General features: G+C 43.8%; 1 protein-coding gene across 5 annotated transcripts in view; it reads left to right on the plus strand.

Annotated features, from left to right (window-relative positions):
* Positions 1 to 8,983: 8,983 nt before the first annotated feature.
* The window catches only part of sidt2 (SID1 transmembrane family, member 2), a 109,572-nt gene continuing 95,685 nt past the window's right edge, over positions 8,984 to 22,870 (plus strand). For 2 of the 5 annotated variants that reach the window (XM_073030112.1, XM_073030111.1), the window contains exon 1: positions 8,984 to 9,668. In XM_073030112.1, the coding sequence (XP_072886213.1) occupies positions 9,414 to 9,668 (255 nt within the window). In that variant the 5' untranslated portion in view covers positions 8,984 to 9,413. The remainder of the gene's footprint in view (positions 9,669 to 22,870) is intronic. The other 3 variants (XM_073030110.1, XM_073030113.1, XM_073030115.1) reach the window with 2 other exon arrangements.

The raw sequence follows: 22,870 nt of genomic DNA on the forward strand, positions 1-22,870 counted from the left end.
TGGTGAAGGCATTAGGGTGCACTGTTTCGTGCATGTTGATCCCATTGCTCAGATCATCTAAAGCCTGCTTGACATTGGCCTGAGGTGGTATGTAAACTACTACCAAAACGACCCCAGAGAACTCCTGTGGTAGGTAAAAAGGATGGCACTTAACTCCTAGATATTCCAGGTCTGGTGAGCAGAATTGGGATAGCACTTGATGGGCCAAATGGGCTACTTCTGCTCTTATATCTTATGGTTTTAAATATATTTACTGAGGTAGCCTCCACTGCTTCATTGGGTAGAGAATTCCACAGATTCACCACTCTCTGGGAAAAGCAGTTCCTCCTCATCTCCATTGTAAATCTACTCCTCTGAATCTTGAGGCAATGTCCCTTGGTTCTAGTCCCACTTACCAGTGGAAACAACTTTCCTGCCTCTATCTTATATAACCATATAACAATTACAGCACGGAAACAGGCCATCTCGGCCCTTCTAGTCCGTGCCGAACACTTACTCTCACCTAGTCCCACCGACCTGCACTCAGCCCATAACCCTCCATTCCTTTCCTGTCCATATACCTATCCAGCTTTACTTTAAATGACAATATCGAATCTGCCTCTACCACTTCTACTGGAAGCTCGTTCCACACAGCTACCACTCTCTGAGTAAAGAAATTCCCCCTCGTGTTACCCTTGAACTTTTGCCCCCTAACTCTCAGCTCATGTCCTCTTGTTTGAATCTCCCCTACTCTCAATGGAAAACACTCAACCAGTCAAAATGCTCTCCACAGTACATTTGCAGAAATTTACAAGAATGGTGCAGTAACCAAAGAGTTACAGATTATTAGGTTAATTGGTCACATGTGTAATTGGGCGGCACAGGGTTGTTGGGCCAGAAGGGCCTGTTAGCATGCTGTATCTCTAAATAATACTGAGAACATGAGTTGTAGAGTCCTTGAAAGTGAGTTCATAGTGTGTGGAGTTAGTTCAGTGTTGAGGTAAGAGTTGTCTATGCTGGTTCAAGAGCCTGATGGATGTAGGGTAATAACTATTCCTGAACCTGGTGGTGTGGGTCCTAAAGCTCCTGTACTGATGGCAGCAGCGAGAAGAGAACATGGCCTGTGTAGTGGTTGGGGGGGGGGGGGGTCCTTGATGCTGGATGTCAGTTTGGTAGTGCTTCACATGAGCTGAAGTTGAACTAGGAAAGCTGAATGCTGCAGATGATATAAAGAAGGATTGCAGTGAGCCTGTATCCCAGCTGCTCCTGTGTATAATTGCATTGTTTTCTGCTCCAGGTAGTTACTGTGATCATTTCCACAGTGGCCCTTTCTTCCATTTATGTGAGGAACTGAGGCAGAGGTATGCTCAAAGTTCAAAATAAATTCATTATCAAAGTATGTAGTATATAGTATCACCATATACTATCTTGAAATTCTTTTTTCTTGCAGGCATTTACAGGGAAATAAAGAAATACAATAATTTATGAAATACTATTTGTGGTGAACTACATATACCTGTCTGGACTGCTCCTGTGGCTCCTCCCACAGACCCCTGTATAAAGGCGATTGAGGCCTGAGCCCGGCCTCATTCTCCAGGATGTAGTGTTGTTCATTCTTCCAGTCAATAAAAGCCGATATCTCGCTTCTTACGTCTCAGAGTGAGTTATTGATGGTGCATCACTATTGTTGGTCAAAAAGAATAACCTGCAAATCAGCGAACAGGAATAAAACAAGGGTGGTGGAAACAGACAAAACAAAAGTCTTTGTTCTTGCCATGTGATGACAGAAAAAGAGGTGGTCATTTTGTGAACTATTTAGTAAATTGATCCTTGCTATGGGATAACTTAATCAGAGCAGTTGAACATAAACACAAGTTTCTGTTAATGATCTGCTAAACCTGAGACCATCCTCAGATAAGAAGCTGTTTATTATGTATGGCAAGTTTGCAGAAGGACCAGCCTGTGATCTGGCCAGCTGGGCCTGCTGTTTGGATGACTTGGTTGGACTGGCTTGAACAAGTCTGTTGGACAGAACAAAAGAAATCACCCAAGGCAAGAGCCATGAGAAAAACTGCTGTAGCCCTGCACTAAATCAGAATCGGAATCAGGTTTATTATCACTGGCATGTGTTGAGAAGTTTGTTAACTTAGCTGTTCAATGCAATACATGATAACAGAAGAAAAAAATAATAAGTAAGTAAATCAATTACAGTATACACATAATGAATAGATTAAAAACGTGCAAAGAACAGAAATAGTGTATACAGTATTTTTTAAAAAGTGAGGTAGTGTCCAAGGGTTCAATGTCCATTTGGGAATTGGATGACAGAGGGGAAGAAGCTGTTCCTGAATCACTGAGTGTGTGTCTTCAGGCTTCTGTACCTCCTACCTGATGTGTAGAAAAGGGCATTTCCTGGGTGCTGGAGGTCCTTAATAACGGACGCTGCCTTTCTGAGACACTGCTCCCTAAAGATGTCCTGGGTATTTTGTAGGCTAGTACCCAAGATGGAGCTGACTAGATTTACAACCATATAACCATATAACAGCATGGAAACAGGCCATCTCAGCCCTTCTAGTCCATGCCAAACGCTTATTCTCACCTAGTCCCACTGGCCTGCACTCAGCCCATAACCCTCCATTCCTTTCCTGTTCATATACCTATCCAATTTTACTTTAAATGACAATACCGAACCTGCCTCTACCACTTCTACTGGAAGCTCGTTCCATGTTTACAACCCACTGCAGCTTCTTTTGGTCCTGTGTGGTAGCCACCACCCCCTCCCCCATACCAGACAGAATTGACACAATACCAATGAGAACATGCACATGCCAGTCAGATGACCTCAAGGCAACAAAATTGATAAGGAAAATAATAAGAATGGAGATTTCGGAAGCACAGGGAGTGACAACTCTGTGGAGACAAACACTCGCAGAAGTGGATGATCCCACATTGGAAACATGGAGAATCCAACTGCAATTTGCGTATCACAATAGTTCTACAGCAGATGCAATCTGCTTTGGATCACCTGGACAATGGTAATACCTACGTCTGGCTGTTGTTTATTGACTACAGCTTGGCATTCAGCACAATCATACCCTCAGTTCTAATCAAAAAGCTTCAGAACCCTGGGTCTCTGCAACTGGATCCTCACCAGGAGACAGCAGTCAGTGCGGATCAGAAATAACATCTCCTCCTCACTGACAATCAACACTGACACACCTCAACAATGCATGCCCACTGCTCTACTCTCTCTACACCCACGACTGTGTGGCGAGACAGCTCAAAGGCTATTTGTCGATGACACAACTATTGTTGGCAGAATTTCAGATGGTGACGGGGTGTACAGGAGTGAGATAGATCAGCTGGTTGAGTGGTGTTGCAACAACAATGTCAGTAAGAACAAGGAATCGTTTGTGGACTTCAGAAAAGGGGAGTCAAGGGAACACTCAGCAGTCCTCATTGGGGTATCAGAAGTGGAAGGGGTGAGCAGATTCAAATTCCTGGGTGTCAACATCTCTGAAAATCTGTTCTGGACCCAACACAGTGATTCAATTACAAAGAAGGCATATCAATGCCTGTATTTCATTAGGTGTTTGAGGAGACTTGGCATGTCACCAAAGACACTCGCAAATTTCTACAAATATACTGTGGAGAGCATTCTAACTGATTGCATCACAATCTGGAAAGGAGGGGCTACTGCACCGAATCAGAAAAAGTTGCAGAAAGTTGTAAACTCAGCGAGCTTCGTCATGGACACTAGCCTCACCAGCATCAAGGACACCTTCAATAGGCAATGCCTCAAAAAAGCATTGTCCATCACTGAGGGCCCCCATCTCCCATGTCATGCCCTCTTCTCATTGCTACCATCAAGGAGGAGATAAGACCATAAGACATAGGAGCAGAATTAGGCTATCCGGCCCATCGAGTCTGCTCCGTCATTCAATCATGGCTGATCCTTTTTTTCTATCTCCTCCTCTTCAGTATTGGGAGTTTAGAACTTATTTCCTTGAACACCTTGTAATCCTGATCTACACCCGTGCTTCCTCTGAGGTGTCCTCCATGGGCACTTCCGACCACAATCGGTATTGATGGTATTGAGGTATTGATGGGAGAGGTTGCACAAGTATGTGATTGGGAAGGGAATATTGGTTAAACTGAGATGTACACTCAGTGGCCTCTTTGTTGGGTACAGGAGTGGAACCCAGTGTGGTCTTCTGCTGCGGTAGCCCATCCACTTTAAGGTTAGACATGTTGTGCACATTGTACACCACTGTTGTAATGTGTGATTATTTGAGTTACTGTTGCCTTCCTGTCAGCTTGAACCAGTCTGGCCATTCTCCTCTGACCTCTCTCATTAACGAGGTGTTTTCACCCACAGAACTGCCGCTCACTGGATTTTTTCTTTTTTTTTTGTTTTTTTTACACCGTTCTCTGTAAACTCTAGGGACCGTTGTGCAAGAAAATCCCAGAAGATAACAGTTCCTGAGATACTCACAGAACCCTGTCTGGTACCAACAATCATTCCATGGTCAAATCCCTCAGATCACATTTCTTCCCCATTCTGATGTTTGGTTTGAACAACAACTGAACCTCTTGACCACATCTGCATGCTTTTATGCATTGAATTGTTGTCACATGGTTGGCTGATTAGATATTTGCATTATCGAGCAGATGTATGGGTTTATCTAATAAAGTGACTTCTAGATAAAGAGGGATCTGAAATGTAGCATAACAGGTGGGTTTGTACCCCACTCTCCCTCTCCCCTCTCCTGGAATAATTTTAGAAAATAGACAAAGAAGTAGATATTTTTGCTGTTCTGCTTTGCAGTTTGATTTTTGTATAGTACCTGAATTCCAATTAAACACTTCATGCTTAACAGCCATGCCCGTCGGCCTTAGTTTTGAACTGACTGAGCCACAGAACCACCATGTTCATAAACAGCTACTACCCTTCAACCATCAGGCTCTGAACCAGTGTGGATAACTTCACTCACCTCACTCTGAATTGCTTCCACAACTTACAGACTCACTTTTAATGACTCTACAACTTGTGCTCTCGATATTTATTTATTTATGTATCTAGGTACCCATCTAGCCATTTATTTATTTATTACCTACCTATTTATTTATTATTTTGTTTTTCTTTTTGGAATTGCATAATTTGTTGTCTTTTGCATATTTGGTTGTTTTTCCATCTTTGATTCTGTTGTGTTTCTTTGTATTTACTGTGATTGCTGCAAGAAAATGAAACTCAGAGTAGTATATGGTGACTATCAGAGCTTTCAGCAGGATCTGGAAAAATGGGCTGAAAAGATGGCAGACGGAATTTAATGCAGATAAGTGTGAGGTTTTGCACTTTGATAGGACCAATCAGGGTGGGTCTTACACAGTGAACGGTAGGGCACTGAGGAGTGTGGTAGAACAAAGGGATCTGGGAATACAGGTACATAATTTGTTGAAAGTGGCATCAGAGGTAGATGGGGTCCATAAAGAAAGCTTTTGGCACAATGGCCCTCATAAATCAATGTACTGAGTACAGAAGATGGGATGTTATGTTGCAGTTGTATAAGACATTGGTGAGGCCTAATTTGGGGTACTGTATGCAGTTTTGGTCACCTACCTACAGGAAAAATGTAAACAGGGTTGAAAGAGTACTGACAAATTTACAAGGATGTTGGTGGGATTGGTGGATCTGAACTATATAGAAAGATTGAATAGGTTAGGACTTCATTTCTTGGAACAAAGAAGATTGAGAGGAGATTTGATAGAGCTATAGATGAGAGGTATAGATAGGGTAACTGCAAGCAGGCTTTATCCACTGTGACACACACAAAATGCTGGTAGAACACAGCAGGCCAGGCAGCATCGATAGGGAGAAGCGCTGTCGACGTTTTGGGCCAAGACCCTTCGTCAGGATGATGCTGCCTGGCCTGCTGTGTTCCACCAGCATTTTGTGTGTGTTGTTGTTTGAATTTCCAGCATCTGCAGATTTCCTCCTGTTTGCTCTTTATCCACTGTGGTTGGGTGGGACTACAACCAGAGGTCATGAATTAAGGGTGAAAGGTGAGGAGTTTAAGGGGAACATGAGGGGAAATTTCTTCACTCAGAGGGTTGTGAGAGGGTGGAATTAGCTGCCAGCACAAGTGGTGCATGCAAGCTCGATTTCAACCTTGAAGGGAAGTTTGGATAGGTACATGGTACATGGATGGTAGGGGTATGGAGGGCTTTGGTTCAGATGCAGGTCGATGGGAGTAGGCAGTTTAAATGGTTCAGCATGAACTAGTTAGGCCAAAGGGCCTGTTTCTGTGCTGTAATGTTCTATGACTGATATATTAAGGTTATGGTTAGGGTTAATAAATTAAATAATGATAATAATAATAATAATAATACTTTAATAATAAAATTATTCAGAGATACAGTGTAGAATAGGTCCTTCCAGCCCTTTGAGACACACTGCCACCAACAACCCCCGATTTAAACCCTAGCCTAAATCACAGGACAATTTACAATGATCAATTAACCTACCAACAAGTACGTCTTTGAACCATGAGAGGAAACTGGAGCACCCAGAGGAAACCTACTCATTTCATAGGAAGAACAAAGTTCTTAGAAAAATTTATTATCTGAGTACATACATGTCACCACATACAACCCTGAGATTCTTTTTATGTGGGCATACTTAGCAAATCTATTGAACAGAAGCTGTAAACAGGATCAATGGACAACAAACTGCAAATTAAGATATAAATAAATAGCAATAAGTAAAAAGCAGGAAATAACAAGATAGAGAATCCTTAAAGTGAGACCATCGGTTGTGGGAACACCAGAAATAGAATGAGTGTATTTATCTCCCTTTGTTCAAGAGCCTGATGGTTGAGGGGTAGTAACTGCTCTTGAACCTGGTGGTGTGAGTCCTGAGGCTCCTGTACCTTCTACCTGATGGCAGCAGTGAGAAAAGAGCATGGCCTGGGTGGTGAGGATCTTTGATGATGGACGCTGTTTTTCTATGGCAACATTTCATGTAGATGTGCTCAATGGTTGGGAGGGTTTTACCCGTGATGTACTGGGTCTAATCCTTTTACCTTTTGTAGGATTTTCCACTCAAAGTCATTGGTGTTCCCATACCAGGCCGTAATGCAGCCAGTCAGCACACTTTCCACCACACATCTATAGAAGTTTGCCAAGGTTTTTGATGACATGCCGAATCTCTGCAGAATCCTGAGGATGTAGAGACGCTGTTGTACTTTCTTTGCAATTGTATTTCTATGAAGGGTCCAGGACAGGTCCTTTGAGATAGTGACACCCAGGAATTTAAAGTTACTGACCCTCTCCACCTCTGATTATTGGCTCATGGGCCCCTGGTTTCCCTCTCCTGACATCAGTTCCTTGGTCTGTGTGTCAATGAGATGAATACACTCAGATTCCCATCCCCGTGCCCCTCCCACCAGTGTAGAGAAATCAAAAACCAAAGGGCATGGGTTTAAGGTGAAAGATTTAATAGGAACTTGAGGGTCAACTATTTTATATAAGGTGGTATGTGTATGGAATGAGCTGCCAGAGGAAGTGATTGAGGCAGATACAATAGGATAGGATTAGATGGATGTGGGCAAAATGGGAGCAAATTCGGACTAGCTTGGTTTAGGGCATCTTAAAACAGCAAAGGAACAGGCCCATTGGCCCACGCCTAGCCAATTAAACACCTAAGTAAACATATTATTTCTATATCCCTCCATTCTCCGCACATTCAGAACCTTTTAAACATCTCTCATACTTATCTCCAATAGCACCCCTTGCGGAGCATTCCTTGTATCCACCAGTCTCTGTGTTTAAAAATCTCCTTTGAACTTACCCCCTCTTACCTTAAATGCATGCCCTCTAGTATTAGACATTTTGATCCTGAAAAAAAGACACCAGCTGAGTAAACTATCTATGCCTCTCATAATCTTATGAACTTCTATGGAGTCTTCCCTTAGCCTTCATCACTCTAGAAAAAACAACACAAGTTTGTCCAGAATTTCCTTATAGCTAATCTGGGCAACATTTTGGTGAACCTGTTTTTACATCCTCTCCAAAGCCTCCACACCCTTCCTATAAAAGGACAACCAGAAATGAATCCAATACTCCAGATATGGTCTATAACTAGTTTTATAAACACTGCAAAATCACTCCCAGACTCTTCAGTCAGTGCCTCAGCTAATAAAGACCATAAGATAAAGGATCAGAATTAGGCCATTTGGCCCATCAAGTCTGCTCTGCCATACCATCATGGCTGATCCAATTTTCCTCTCAGCCCCAAACTCCTGACCTTCTCCCCATATCCCTTCATGCTCTGACCAATCAAAAATCTATCAACCTCTGCCATAAATATACATAAAGACTTGGCCCCCTACAGCCGCCTGTGGCCAAGAACTCCACTGATTAGAATGGGTTTACCATTCATGGTTGTCATGGACCCGCTGGGCTGAAGGACCTGTTTCTGTGTAGTGAAACCATATGATCATTGTGCAAGGCTGCGGGTAGGAACGTAACTGCTTCCTCTTACATTGGACATTCCTCTGTTGTACAAAATGGTGTTTTTCCATCCACGTGGGAATGTGGGGCAGGGCTTCCGTTTAATGTCTGATAATACAGCGCTCTCTCAGATTGCCAGCATAGTTTTTTTGTTCAAATGACTCCGGACAATATTTTCTCACTCTACTATTTGAACCGAGACAGACTTGACACGCTAAGCCAAGGAGTTCTGATGAAGGGTTTTAGCCCGAAATGTCGATCGTTCTTTTCCATAGATGCTGTCTGACCTGCTGAGTTTATCCAGCATTTTGTGTGTGTTGCTCTGGATTTCCAGCATCTGCACAATCTCTAGCGTTTAAGCCAAGGAAATTGTTTTTTTAATGCATTAAAATTTTGCAAATCTTTGTCCCGCTGTAAAGGAATTAAGCCCAGGGGAAAAATAATAGGCCGCTCTTACTGATGGTTGGAACTGAGCTGGCGGATGACGTCAACCCAGCTCAGTCAGCATTTGTTTACACGGGGGCCGCTTGTTGCTGCAGCCCGGAGATCCGACGTATGACCTCAACATTTAGCCGGAGGGAGAGGGCTGGAGAGCCGAGAACCTCACAGGAGAGCAGGAGATAAGAGACAGGCTGTATTTAACAAGGAACGGGTCTGAAATTGACTGGTTTCATTGACTTCCTGGTTAGAACGCAAGGACCATTGTCTCTGACCGGAGTCTGAACATGATTGGTCCAGGCTAAAACGATACATTCTCCAGTCGCTGTAGCAGTTTTCTATGACTCCGTTTTTAGTCGCTGGCAATATTTTGCCTCGCTGTTTGTGGGGCCGCTAATGGTTGAGGACATGGCTCCTCACAGCCCAGAAGGCTAGGGAAGCTGCCGGGCGGAGAGAGGGATTACTTCAGCGCCGCTGCTTGCGCAATGCCGGTGGATAATTCGGCATTGCAAGGCAGCATTATGCGACAGTTCTGGAGCCAAACACGTTGCCGGTTAGGGTGGACTTTTTTAATGAATGTATTTCTGCTGGGCTCCTTCGTGCCTTCGGATGTTGGAAAGGGAGTTCTAGGCCAAGAAATTATCCAAGTGAACGGTGCTTTCGACAAAGTCTATCTCGTGGTCGTCAATAACAGCGTCCAAAACATATTCGCTTTCAATCACACGGTTTCTCGGGACAAGGTATTTGTATGTTGTTTAACTTGTAGTTACTATTTTCATCTGTCTGAAGTTTTGCAGCCCTCCCCCAACCTTCCTGTGCTGAAATCACAAGACGTGGACCGGTTCTATATCGTGACAGTAGCGGCGGCGGCCCGGAAGTTGCGGGTTGGCCGATCGTTGCAGCCGGTCAGTGTCAGCCCGGATCCGGTAGGATCGGACCCAAGTCAGCGGCAAAGCCTTGCAACACTTCCCTACAACCGCTGCACGCAGTTGATTTTTGGTGGGTACTGGTGAAAACATACAGAGTAGGGAAACAACCTAGTCCTCTGCACTGTACTTCCAGTAGTCCCTGCTCATTAATATTCTAATTTCTTGTTAAAAACGAGGATAGAAGCTTCCACCGCCCTTGCACAAAGTTTTTTTTAAATCCGTGTTTTATGTTTATAAACAATTGAAACGGTTTTTGATTAATTTAAGCCTCTGATGTTAAATGCTGCCTCCGTAGAGAACTGCTTCCACACAACTGAAACCATTCTGGTAAAATCTATGGAATTCATTACCACAGATGGCTGTGGAGACTAAGTCTTTGGGTATGTTTAAAGCAGAGATATAAAGGTTCTTGATTAGTAAGGGTGTCAAAGGTTACAGAGAGAAGCCTTCTTTTGGATTTAACTCTTGAGAGTATAGGGGGTATTCTGCAGAGCCAGGGATTTCCAGGAGACTCCCAGCCTCCCTGATGGCCTCATCTGTTCCAGGTGCATTGAGATGGAGCTCCTTAGAGACCGTATTAGGGAACTGGAGCTGCAGCTCGATGACCTTCAGCTTGTTAGGGAGAGTGAGGAAGTGACAGACAGGAGCTACAGGGAGGTAGTCACCCCAAGGCTACAGGAGACAGATAAATGGGTGACTGTCAGGAGAGGGAAGGGAGAACATCAGATAGTGAAGAGTGCCCCTGAGGTCATCTACCTCAATATTAAGTATCCATTTTGAGTGCTGTTGGGGGGGGGGGGGGGTTACGTCTTACCTGGGGGAAGCAACAGTGGCCATGTGTCTCAGAAGGATAGGGAACTGAAGAGGAAGGCACCACTAATAGGGGACTCTATAGTTAGGAGGACAGATAGGTGATTCTGGGGACTTGAAAAAGAAACACAGATGGTAGTTTGCCTCCCAGGTGCCAGGGTCCGCAAAGTTTCTGAATGTGTCCACAATATCCTGAGAAGGGAGGGTGAACAGCCAGAAGTCGTGGTACATATTGGTACTAACGACGCAGGTAGAAAAAGGGAGGAGGTCCTGAAAACAGAATACAGGGAGTTAGGAAGGAAGTTGAGAAGCAGGACCTCAAGGGTAGTAATCTCAGGATCGCTGCCTGTGCCACGCGACAGTGAGGATAGGAATAGGATGAGGCGGCAGATAAATGTGTGGCTGAAGAATTGGAGCAGGGGGCAGGGATTCAGATTTCTGGATCATTGGGACCTCTTCTGGGGTAGGTGTGACCTGTACAAAAGGGACGGGTTGCACCTGAATCCAAGGGGGACCAATATCCTTGCAGGCAGGTTTATTAAAGCTGTTGGGAGTGGTTTAAACTAACATGATGGGGGATGGGAAGCAGTATGATAGAGCTGATGATGGGTGTAACATGAATGTAAGGAAGGACAAGCCATTTATTGGGTATAAATGCAGAGAGAGCAAAGAGTTAAATTGTATCACAGAGGCAAAATTCAAAAGGGCGAAGAATGCAGGACTGAAGGTGCTGTATTTAAATGAGCAAAGCATTTGGAATAAGGTGGATGAATTCGTGACACGTTTAGAGTTTGGTCGGAATGACATTGGGCATCACTGATTCGTGGCTGAAAGAAGGCCATAGTTGGGAGTTTAACATCAAAGGATATACTTTGTATCAAAAAGACAGGCAGGAAGGTGGTGGTGTGGCTCTGTTGGTAGGAGATGGAATTACATCTTTAGAAAGAGGTGACATAGGGTCAGAGAATGTTGAATCTTTGTGGATGGAGTTAAGAAACTGCAAGGATTAAAAAAACCATTATGGGAATCATATATAGGCCTCTAAACAGTAGCCAAGATGTGGGGTTGAGAATGCAAAGGGAGCTGGAAAGGGCATGTAATAAGGGTAATTACACAATTGTAATGGGGGACTTCAATATGCAGGAAGATTGGGAAAATCACAAGGGAGGGTATTTGTTGAATGCCTATGATCAACTTTTTAGAGCAGCTTGTGCTTGAGCCTACTTGGGGAAAGACTATCTTAGACTGGGTGTTCTGTAATAACCCAGGTCTCATTAGGGAGCTTAATGTGAAAGAACCCTTTGGAGACAGTGATCATAATATGATTGAATTCATATTGCATTTTGAGAGGGAGAAGCATAACTCATGTTTCAGTATTGCAATGGAATAAAGGGAATTACGGAGGCATGAGAGAGGAGCTTGCCCAGGTGGATTTGAGGAGGATACTGGTGGGGATGATGGCAGGACAGAGATGGCTGACTTTTCTGGGAATAGTTCACAAGGTGCAGGCTAGGTATGTCCTACGGAAGAAGTAGTTCTCACGTGGCAGGGCGAGGCTGTCGAAGTTGAGGACTACATGAAGCCCAAGGAAAAGGCATATAATATAGCAAAAGTGATTGGGAAGCTTTTAAAATTCAACAAAAGGCAACTAAAAAAGCTATCAGAAGGGAAAAGATGAAATATGAGGGCAAACTAGCCAATAATATACAGCAGGATACTAAAAGTTTTTTGAGTTATAGAATGAGTAAAAGGAAGATGAGAGTTGATATTGAACCACTGTAAAATGATGCTGGTGAGGTAGTCATGGGGACAAAGAATTAGCAGATGAACTTAATGGGTACTTTGCATCAGTCTTCACTGTGGAAGACACTAGCAGTGTTCCAGAGATCTGTGAGTGTCAGAGAGCAGGAGTGAGTGCCATTACTATTACAAAGGTAAAAGTGCTAGGAAAACTCAAAGGTCTGAAGGTGGATAAGCTGCCTGGACCAGATGGACTACATCCCAGAGATCTAAGAGAGGTTGCTGAAGAGATAACGGATGCATTGGTCATGATCTTTCAAGACTCACTTGATCCTGATATGGTCCTGGAGGACTGGAAGACTATAAATGTCACTCCATTCTTTAAAAAGGGAGGAAGGCAAAAGAAAGGAAATGATAGGTCAGTTAGCCTAACCTCAGTGGTTGGGAAAGTACTAGAAACATAGAAAACCTATAGTACAATACAGGCCCTTCAGCCCACAATGCTGTGCCGAACATGTACTTGCTTTAGAAATTACCTAGGGTTACCGATAGCCCTCCATGTTGGAGTCTATTATTAAGGATGAGGTTTTGGGTACTTGGAGACTAATGATAAAATAAGTCAAAGTCAGCATGGTTTCTGTAAAGGGAAATCTTGTCTGACAAATCTGTTGGAGTTCTTTGAGGAAGTAGCAAGCAGGGTGGACAGAGGAGAGGCAGTGGATGTCATTAATTTGGATTTTCTCAAGGCATTTGATAAGGTGCCACACTTGAGACTGCTTAACAAGATAAATCCTATGGCATTACAAGAAAGATGCTGACATGGACGGCAGGAAGCAGCAAGTGGGAATAAAGGGGGCCATTTCTGATTGGCTGCCAGTGATTAGTGGTGTTCCTCAGGGGTCAGTATTGGGGCCACTACTTTTCACATTGTTTGTCAGTGATATGGATAATGGAATTGACGGCTTTGTGGATGATATGAAGATAGGTGGAGTGGTAGGTAGTGCTGAGGAAGCAATGTGATTGCAGAAGGACAAATTGGAAGAATGGGCAAAAAGGTGGCAGATGGAATACATAGTTGGGAAATGTATGATAATGCATTTTGGTAAATGGAACAATAGTGCAGACTATTATCTAAATGGGGAGAAGGTTCAAGTATCAGAGGTGTAGAGGGACTTCAGGAGTCCTCATACAAGGCTCCCAGAAGGTTAATTTACAGTTGAATCTATGGTAAAGAAAGCAAATGCAATGTTGGCATTTATTTCAAGGGGAAATAAAATATAAAAGCAAGGAGTTAATGCTGAGCCTTTATAAGACACCAGTCAGGCCGCACTTGGAGTATTGTCAACAGTTTGGGCCTCATATCTCATGCCCTGATGAATCAGGGAACTATCAACTTCTGCCTTAAATACATCCATGGACTTGGCCTCCACTGCTGTCTGTGGCAGAGCATTCCACAGATTCACTACTCTCTGGCTAAAAAAATTCCTCCTCATCTCTTTTCTAAAAGGTTGCCCATCAATTTTGAGGCTGTGCCCTCTAGTTCTGGATACCCCCACCATAGGAAACATCCTCTCCACATCCACCTTATCTAGTCCTTTCAACATTCGGTAGGTTTCAATGAGATCCCCCGCCCCCCCTGCATTATTCTAAATTCCAGTGAGTACAGACCCAAAGCTGCCAAAAGCTCCTATGTTAACTCCTTCATTCCCAGAATCATCCTCGTGAACCTCCTCTGAACTCTCTCCAATGACAACACATCCTTTCTGAAATGGGGCCCAAAACTGTTGACAATACTCCCAAATGTAGCCTGACTGGTGTCTTATAAAGGTTCAGCATTATCTCCTTGCTTTTATATTTTATTCCCCTTGAAATAAATGCCAACAATTGCATTTGCCTTCTTTACCAACTCGATCCGTAAATTAACCTTCTGGGAGTTTTGCATGAGGACTCCTAAGTCCCTCTGCACCTCTAATGTTTGAACCTTCTCCCCATTTAGATAATAGTCTGCACTATTGTTCCGTTTACCAAAATGCATTATCACACATTTCCCAACTCTGTATTCCATCTGCCACTTTCTTGCCCATTCTTCCAATTTGTCTAAGTCCTGCTGCAATCGCATTGCTTCCTCAGCACTACCTACCCCTCCACCTATCTTCGTATCATCCGCAAACTATGAAACAAAGCCATCAATTCCATTATCCAAATATCCAAAAAGTAGTGCTCCCAATACGGACCCCTTGAGGATCACGTTTTGGGGAACTTTGAACTGGTGCCTTGTATTCCTATTGAAGATATCAAGTTCAAGTTTAATTGTCATTCAACCATACCACATAAATTCAGACAAACAAAACAACACTCTTACAGGGCCAAGGTGTAAAATGTAGTGCCAACAGTTGCACACAGCACATATAGTTATGATAGCGGAAAAACATACAGTCAAATCCCTGGGTGGCTTGGCCGTTCAACTGATGTTGTCCTGGAATCACATTTCCACAAGAGCAAGTATACAACAGTTCCTCATCTCACTCTAGTGCAGCCGCAAATGAGCACAAATCAACTTAAGGTTTCAATAAAGATTGTCAAATGTAGCTTTGTTAAAAATGTGCATACGACACAGTGGTCAGATGGTGTACTGTCAATATACCTGCTTTAAGACTCCTTGCATTCTAATGGATTTCTTTTATATAATGTCACTTGGACAAAATTGGGTTGTCTTTGGCTGTTAAATTCATGTCCAACCTTTGGCTTGGTACTGAGGTTGGAGAGAGAAACGGTTGATTTGTGTTTGGAAGCTGGGGGTGGGTAGTGAGGACAATGTTGAGAACATTGAAGGGTTGGGGGAACCCTGGAATTGTAGGCTTGAGGATTGGGTGGGTGGACAGTAAGATTAAAGGTGAGTGAGGGGTGGTATTTGTTGCTACAGGCTAGGAATGTTTCAGAGAGTCAAAGCCTAGCATAGCATAATACTAAATGTTAATAATTAACTTTCAGTGGCAGGCTATTCATGGATACTGACTGTGGCGATCTGGCAGGTAGGTGGATGTGGGATTGTGGGCTCATTGCAGGGACAGGCTTAAGAGGTTGAATAGGTTCCTGATTGATTCATATGGAAACAAGCCAATTCATCTATGCTGCCAACCAATTAGTCTCATTTGTGCACATTTGGCCCATATCTGAATCCTCTAGGTTTGCGTTCAAGAGCCGTGAGGTAATAATGCAGCTCTGAAACTCTAGTTAGACCACACTTCGAATGTTGTGTTTGGTTCTGGTTGCCCCAGAAGAAGGATATGGAAGCTTTAGAGAGGGTGCAAAGGATATTTACCAGATAGATGCCTCGATTAGAGAGCATGTCTTATTAGGAAAGGTTGAGCAAGCTGGGACTTTTCTGTTTGGAATGAAGGACGATGAGGGGTGACTTGATAGAGGTGTACGAGATGATTGGAGGAGAGCATGGGGGTGATTTCAGAGGTACTGTAGGTTTTCTGCCCAGAGTGGTGGGTGCATGCAACACCTTGCTAGGGGTGTTGGTAGAGGCAGATACATTTGTCTGTATGTTATGCAGTGGAGAAGGTTAGCTTCAGAATGAATATTCTTGTACTTTTACAGAATCAGTAATGTAGCATGTCAACAGGCTATTTGGCCCAATTAGTCCATGTTGACCATGGAGCCTTCCTGAGATGGTCCTCTTTCTGTGTTAGACCCACATCCTTTTAAACTTATCTTGTCCATTTACTTGTCCAAGTGTATTTTAAATATTGTTTACCTGCCTCTACAGCTCCTCTTGCAGCTCATTCTAGATACCCACCACCCTCTGTGTGGAAAAACCTACCCTCAGCACCCCTTTAGTTCTTTCCCCTCCCCACCTTAAACATGTGCCTTCTAGTGTAAACCTCCCATGTGCTTTGGTTTGGATTGGCATCATGGTCAGGTCATGCACTGTGGGCTCTGTTACCTTAGGTTTATAACAACACAGAAGGAAGCTATTCAGCTCATCGAGTGCACACCAAATCCAGTCCCCCTGCCCTATTTCCTGTACACCTGCCACATATTCCTTCTCACAGTTGCCCATCATTTTTCATTTTTCCATGACCGTGGGAGGAAGCTGGAACATCCAGACTACCCAGATTACCCAGGTAATCACGGAGAGAGGTGCAAACTCCACTTGAAGCCACAGAATGAGGCCGGTTCCCTGGAGCTGTGAGACAGCAGTACTAACTGCTGCGTCACTTTGCCATCATCTTGCCAACCCTGTCCACCCACCCATTTAAGCACCGATGGCTTGATGCACACAGGAGGATGGAGGGAGTCGAGGGATGGGGAGAACTAATTTGAGTAATCTGGGCTGTCAGCCATTATTTTCTATCTCAAACAATCTCCTAGAAGAACTCAGCAGGTCATGTAGCATCTTGGAGGAAAGGAATTGTTAATATTTCAAAATATTCCTTGAGCTGCTAGTTTGTTGCTCCAGATTCCAGAATTTGCAGTCTTTTGTCTCCTGCTCACCTTTACATGTTGATCCTGGAATCAGAACTGTCCCAGGGTGGAAATGTTACCTTGGGGTCCAGTCTTCAGGCACTAACTTACTATTCTGAACACAAAGTCTGCAGATGCTGGAAATCCAGAGCAACTCGCACAAAACGCTGGAGGAACTCAGCAGGTCAGGCAGTATCTATGGAAATGAGCAAACAGCCAACATTTTGAGCTGAGATCCTCCTTCAGGACTGAGAAGGAAGGGGGGAGATGCCTGAATAAAAAGGTGAGTGGAGGGGAAGGAGGGTAGCTAGAAGGAGATAGGTGAAGCCAGGTGACTGGGAAAGGTCAAAGGCTGGAGAGGAATGAATCGGATAGGAGAGGAGAGTGGACCATAGGAGAAAGGGAAGGAGGAGGGGACCCAGGGAGCAGTGATAGGCAGGTGAGAAGAAGTGAAAGGTCAGAGTGGAGGAGTAACACCTTATATTCTGTCTGGGTAGCCTCCAATCTGATAGCGTGAAATTTGATTTCTCCTTACAGTGAACAAATCTTTCCCCTCACCCCCTCCCTTCCCCCCCCCCATCATCCTCTATTCCAAGCTCTGTCCTTTTACTACTTCTCACCTGCCTATTCCCTCTGGGTTTCCTCCTCCGCTTTCTGCTTTGGTCCACTCTCATAATGAGAGATTCTTTGCAAATCCCATTGATTAAATTGTTGCCCCTTTGCCAGATTCTTGCGGGAAGGTTTGTTAATGCTACACGGTGGGGTTTAACCTAGAGTTGCAGGGGGTTGGGAACCAGAGTGCCAGGACAATTAATGGAGAGGTTGGGGAGGCAGCTGTTGGTAAGACCTTATACAAAGTCGGGAATCACAAGTTTGAGCATGGTGTGACTAGTGTCCTGAGCTGTGAATATTTCAATGTAGGAAGTATCATAGGAAAGGTGGATGATAGTACTAAAGATGAGGTAGCTGGTTTACAAACAGAGGCAATGTGTAGTATGGAGAGGCTGTTGATAGGGCAAAATTGTAGTCAACGGGATGAGTTGCAAAGTAAAAGGCAGACGAAAGGGTGAATACAGGACTGAAGGTGTTGTATCTGAATGCGCGCAGTATATGGAATGAGGTAAATGAACTTGCAGCACAGTTGCAGGCTGGCAGGTATGATGTTGTAGGCATCACTGAGTCATGGCTGAAAGAATATAGATGGGAGCTTAATGTCCAAGGGTACGCATTGTATTGAAAGGACAGGCAGGAAGGCAGAGGGGGTAGGATTGCTCTGTTGGTAAAAAATGAAATTAAATCATTAGGAGGTAACGTAGGATCAGAAGGTGTTGAATCATTGTGGATAGAGCCAAGGAACTGCAAGGGTAAAAAGACCCTGATGGGAGTTGTATACAGACCCCCAAACAGTAGTAAGGACATGGTCTACAAATTACAATGGGAGATAGAAAATGCATGTCAAAAAGGACAATGTTACAATAGTCATGGGGAATGTCAATATACAGGAAGATTGAGAAAATCAGATTGGTGTGGGATTACAAGAGGAAGAATTTCTGGAGTGCCCACGAAATGGCTTTTTAGAGCAGCTCATGGTTGAACCCACTGGAGGATCAGCTGTTCTGGATTGGGTGTTGTGTAATGAACCGGAAGTGATTAGAGACCTTAAGGTAAAAGAACCCTTAGGGGCATGTGATCATAACATGATCAAATTCACCCTGAAATTTGAGAAGGAGAAGCTAAAGTCAGATATATCAATATTCTAGTGGAGTAAAGGGAATCACAGAGGCATGAGAGAGGAGTTGGCCAGAATTGATCGGAAAAGAACACAGGCAGGGATGACAGCAGAGCAGCAATGGCTGGAATTTCTGGAAGCAATTCGGAAAGCACAGGATATATACATCCCAAAAGTAGAAGTATTCTAAAGGAAAGATGACACAACTGTGGCTGATAAGAGAAGTCAAAACCACCATAAAACCCAAAGAGAGGGCATATAATAGAGCAAAAATTACTGGGAAGTTAGAGGATTGGGAAGCTTTTAAAAACTGACAGAGAGCAATCAAAAACACCATTAAGAAGGTAAAGGTGGAATAGGAACGTAAGCTAGCCAATAATATTAAAGAGGATACCAAAAGTTTCTTCAGATACATAAAGTGTAAAAGAGAGGCAAGAGTGGATATCAGACTGCTGGAGAGGTAGTAATGGGGGACAAGGAAATGGCAGACGAATTGAATAAGTATTTTGCATCAGTCTTCACTGTTGAATACACTAGCAGTATGGTGGAAGTTCCAGGTGTCAGGAGTCATGAAGTGTGTGAAGTTACCGTTACTCGAGAGATGGTTTTTGGGAAACTGAAAGGTCTGAAGGTGGGTAAGTCACCTGGTGCATGCCCAGGGTTCTGAAGGAGGTGGCTGAAGAGATCATGGAGGCATCAGTAATGATCTTTCAAGAATCACTTGATTCTGGAATGGTTCTGGAAGACTGAAAAATTGTGAATGTCACTCCACTCTTCAAGAAGGGGGAGAGGAAGAAGAAAGGAGACTATAGGCCAATTAGTCTGACCTCAGTGGTTGGGAAGATGTTGGAGTTGGTTATTAAGGATGAAGTCTCACGGTACCTGGAGGCACATGATAAAATAGGCCAAAGTCAGAATGGTTTCCTCAAGGAAAATCTTGCCTGACAAATCTGTTCAAATTCTTTGAAGAATTAACAAGCAGGATAGACAAAGGAGAATCGCTTGATGTTGTATTCTTGGATTTTCAGGCCTTTGACAAGGTGCCATACATGAGGCTGCTTAACAGACTAGGAGCCCATGGAATTACAGGAAAGATTCTGACATGAATAAAACAGTGGCTGATTGACAGGAGGCAGAGTGGGGAAAAAAGGGGGCCTTTTCTGGTTGGCTGCCGGTGACTACTGCTGTTCCACAGGGGTTTGTGTTGAGACCGATTATTTTTACGTTATATCTCAGTGATTTGGATGATGGAATCGATGGCTTTAGAGTTTTAGTAATGGAGAAGGACAACTGTGCTGCTCCAAAGAGCGCTATATGAGGTCATTTTTACCCTCGGCCATTAGGCTCTATAATGAGTCAACCTATAGCCGGGGAAGCGATGGCCCCCTTCTGTTAGACTGTTTCAGATTGCATATTTTTTAAGATGAAATAGAACTGAATTTATCCCAAAGGAAATTATTGTTGCAAGGTTGCTCAGTCAGAAATGTATACTTTAAAATACAAAATGTAAGCATTGAGGTATGAAAAAAGAATGCAAAATGTGCATTAAAAAGTAATAGTTCAAAATACCAATGTGCAATGAAACCATATACTGTACCTACATACTCAAGGGGGAGGAGTTGTAGAGTGTTATAGAAGGATCTCCTGTGGCATTCAGTGGAATCAGTCTGTTACTAAAGGTGCTCCTCTGTTTGTCCAGGATGTCATGGAGGGGGTGAGAGGGATTGTCCATAATGCTCTGTAGCTTCTGCAGCATCGTTCTCTCAGACACAACCACCAGGGAATCCATTTCCACCCCCAGAACAGAACCAGCCTTCCTGAGGAGCTCATCGATCTTCTTGGCGTCAGCTGCTCTCACCCTGCTGCCCCGGCAGACTACAGCGTAGACTAGAATGCTAGCCACCACTGAGTCAGACATTGTATGATCAGTGCCTCCCCAGGAAGTACAGTCGGCTCTGTCCCGTCTTGTACCGAGCCACTGTATTTTTAGTTCAGTCCAGTTTATTGTCCGGGGAGTTCCCAGGCGTTTGTAGTCCTGGACGACTTCCAAATCTATTGCTTTTCTTACTTCTCTTCTAATATTTGTATGTTTATGTCTGTGCACCTGCAATGCTACTGTGTCACTGTAATTTCCTTTGGGATCAATAAAGTATCTATCACATTTAAAAGACATTTGGACATGAATCGGGCAGTTTTGAGGGAGATGGGTTAAATGCAGGCAAATGGGACTAAGCTTGCTTGGACAGATTGGGCTGCATGGATGAATTTGGCTGAAGGGCATATCACTGTGATGCTGCACATGTACTGTATATTGAGGGCTAAGATTAGAGTAATGGAGATGGTGACGATCCTGTGGAATTTTATTTTTACAAGAGTTTGTGGAGGGTGAGCAGCTTGGGGTTTGGGAGAGAATGGGCGGCACTGTAGCATAGTGGTTAGCGTAATACTAACAGAGCACCAGTGACCCGCGTTTAGTTCCACTACTGTCTGTAAGGAGTTTGTGTGTTCTCCCTGTGACTGAGTGGGTTCCCCCGGATGCTCAGGTTTCCGCCCACATTCCAGAGATGTACGGGTTAGTAGGTTAATTGGTCACTTGGGTGTAATTGGGTGGAGTGGGCTCATTGGGCGGAAGGGCCTGTTACCGTGCTCTATCTCTAAATAATTAACATAAAAATAACTAAATAAAGGATTGAATTGAGTGGAGCAACAGGTTGGCAAGGGCTGAATGGCTGTTCCTATTTTCTCTGCTTGCATGTTTCCAGCTGGTGGGAATTACTTCAGCCAGTGGGTGGTGAGTCTGGGGAATTAATTGCCCCAAAGAGTGGTAAAGACAAGTTTTTGGGTGTATGTACGGTCGAGATTGATAGGTTCCAGATTGGTAAGGGGTTAAGGGTTATGGGGCAGAGGCAGAAGAATAAGGTTGGGAAGAGGACAAAAACAGCATTGAGTGAATGTCTCAGCAGATGTGATGGGCTGGATGTCCTGATTCGACTCCTATATCTTCTAGTTGTAACGTTGAGCAGAGTGTAGTGTGATGGCTGGCACACTTGCATACACAGTCGGACACCAGTCTGAGCCCAGTGTAGTCAATCTCCTCATCCTGCTGAGCTTGAGGTGGTGTTGGGTTATTGTAGCAAGCTACAGTGAAAAGCATTTGTTTTGCCTGCCATCTAGACAGAAAGTCAGAACATTGTGGGCCAAAGAGCCTGTAATGTGTTGTAGATTTCTATGTTCTATTTTCTAGAAAAATCATTCCATGTAGAAGTACATCAAGGCAGCAAAAAAACAAAAAGGTCTGGATAGAGTGGATGTGGAGAGGATGTTTCCTGTGGTGGGAGAGTCTAGGACCAGAGAACACAGCCTCAGAAGAGAAGGATGTCACTTTAGAACAGGGATGAGGAGGAATTTCTTTAGCCAGAGGGTGGTGAATCTGTAGAATCATTGCCACAGAGAGCTGTGGAAGCTAAGTCATTGGGTATATTTAAAGTGGATGTTTGATTAGTCAGGACATCAAAGGTTACGGGGAGAAGGCAGGAGAATGTGGGTGAGAGGAATAACAAATCAGCCATGATTGAATGACGGAGCAGACTCGATGGGCCGAATGGCCTAATTCTGCTCCTATGTCTTATGATCTTTATTATCCATCCCTCTCATTGTCTACCGTACCTGTTTCAAAAGGCACTTAAAGCAACCATAGAGTGTGCTGGGTCAGAGGTCAGGTTAGCAGAAAGATATCAACAAAACTTGATTTTTTTTGTAACAATCCAGTAATCCTTTAGTCCTTTTCTAATGAATCCATTTTTAGGTGTGATTTCAAAATTATTTGTTCTACAACAGCCACTTGTTTCTTTTATCAAGGATTGGAATTGCTAAATGATTAATTTAATTGGTTATATTTTGTACTTTCCGAAACTGCAGCATTGCATACACCCTGACACTGCAAGGTCATACACTAGATCCAGCCTTCTGGTCAAATCTTGTGTTCAGATTCAGGTTTATTTATTGCGCGTAGTCGAAACAGTCAGTGAAATGTGTTGACTGCGTTAACAATTAACACACCCAAGAATGTGCTGGGGACAGCCCACAAGCATCACCACTCATTCCAGCAACAGCATAACATGTCCACAGCGTTCAGCAGACCAACACAATAACAATAACACCAAGAAGCCCCTTTCTCTCCAGTCCCAGCACTGGTCCCGCACAGTCATCAGGCTTCTGACCTCTAGGCTATCTGACCCAGCGGCTTGTTTGGGAAGAAAAC

The sequence above is a fragment of the Hemitrygon akajei genome, chromosome 26, assembly GCF_048418815.1.
Source record: "Hemitrygon akajei chromosome 26, sHemAka1.3, whole genome shotgun sequence".
Taxonomy (NCBI): Eukaryota; Metazoa; Chordata; class Chondrichthyes; order Myliobatiformes; family Dasyatidae; genus Hemitrygon; species Hemitrygon akajei.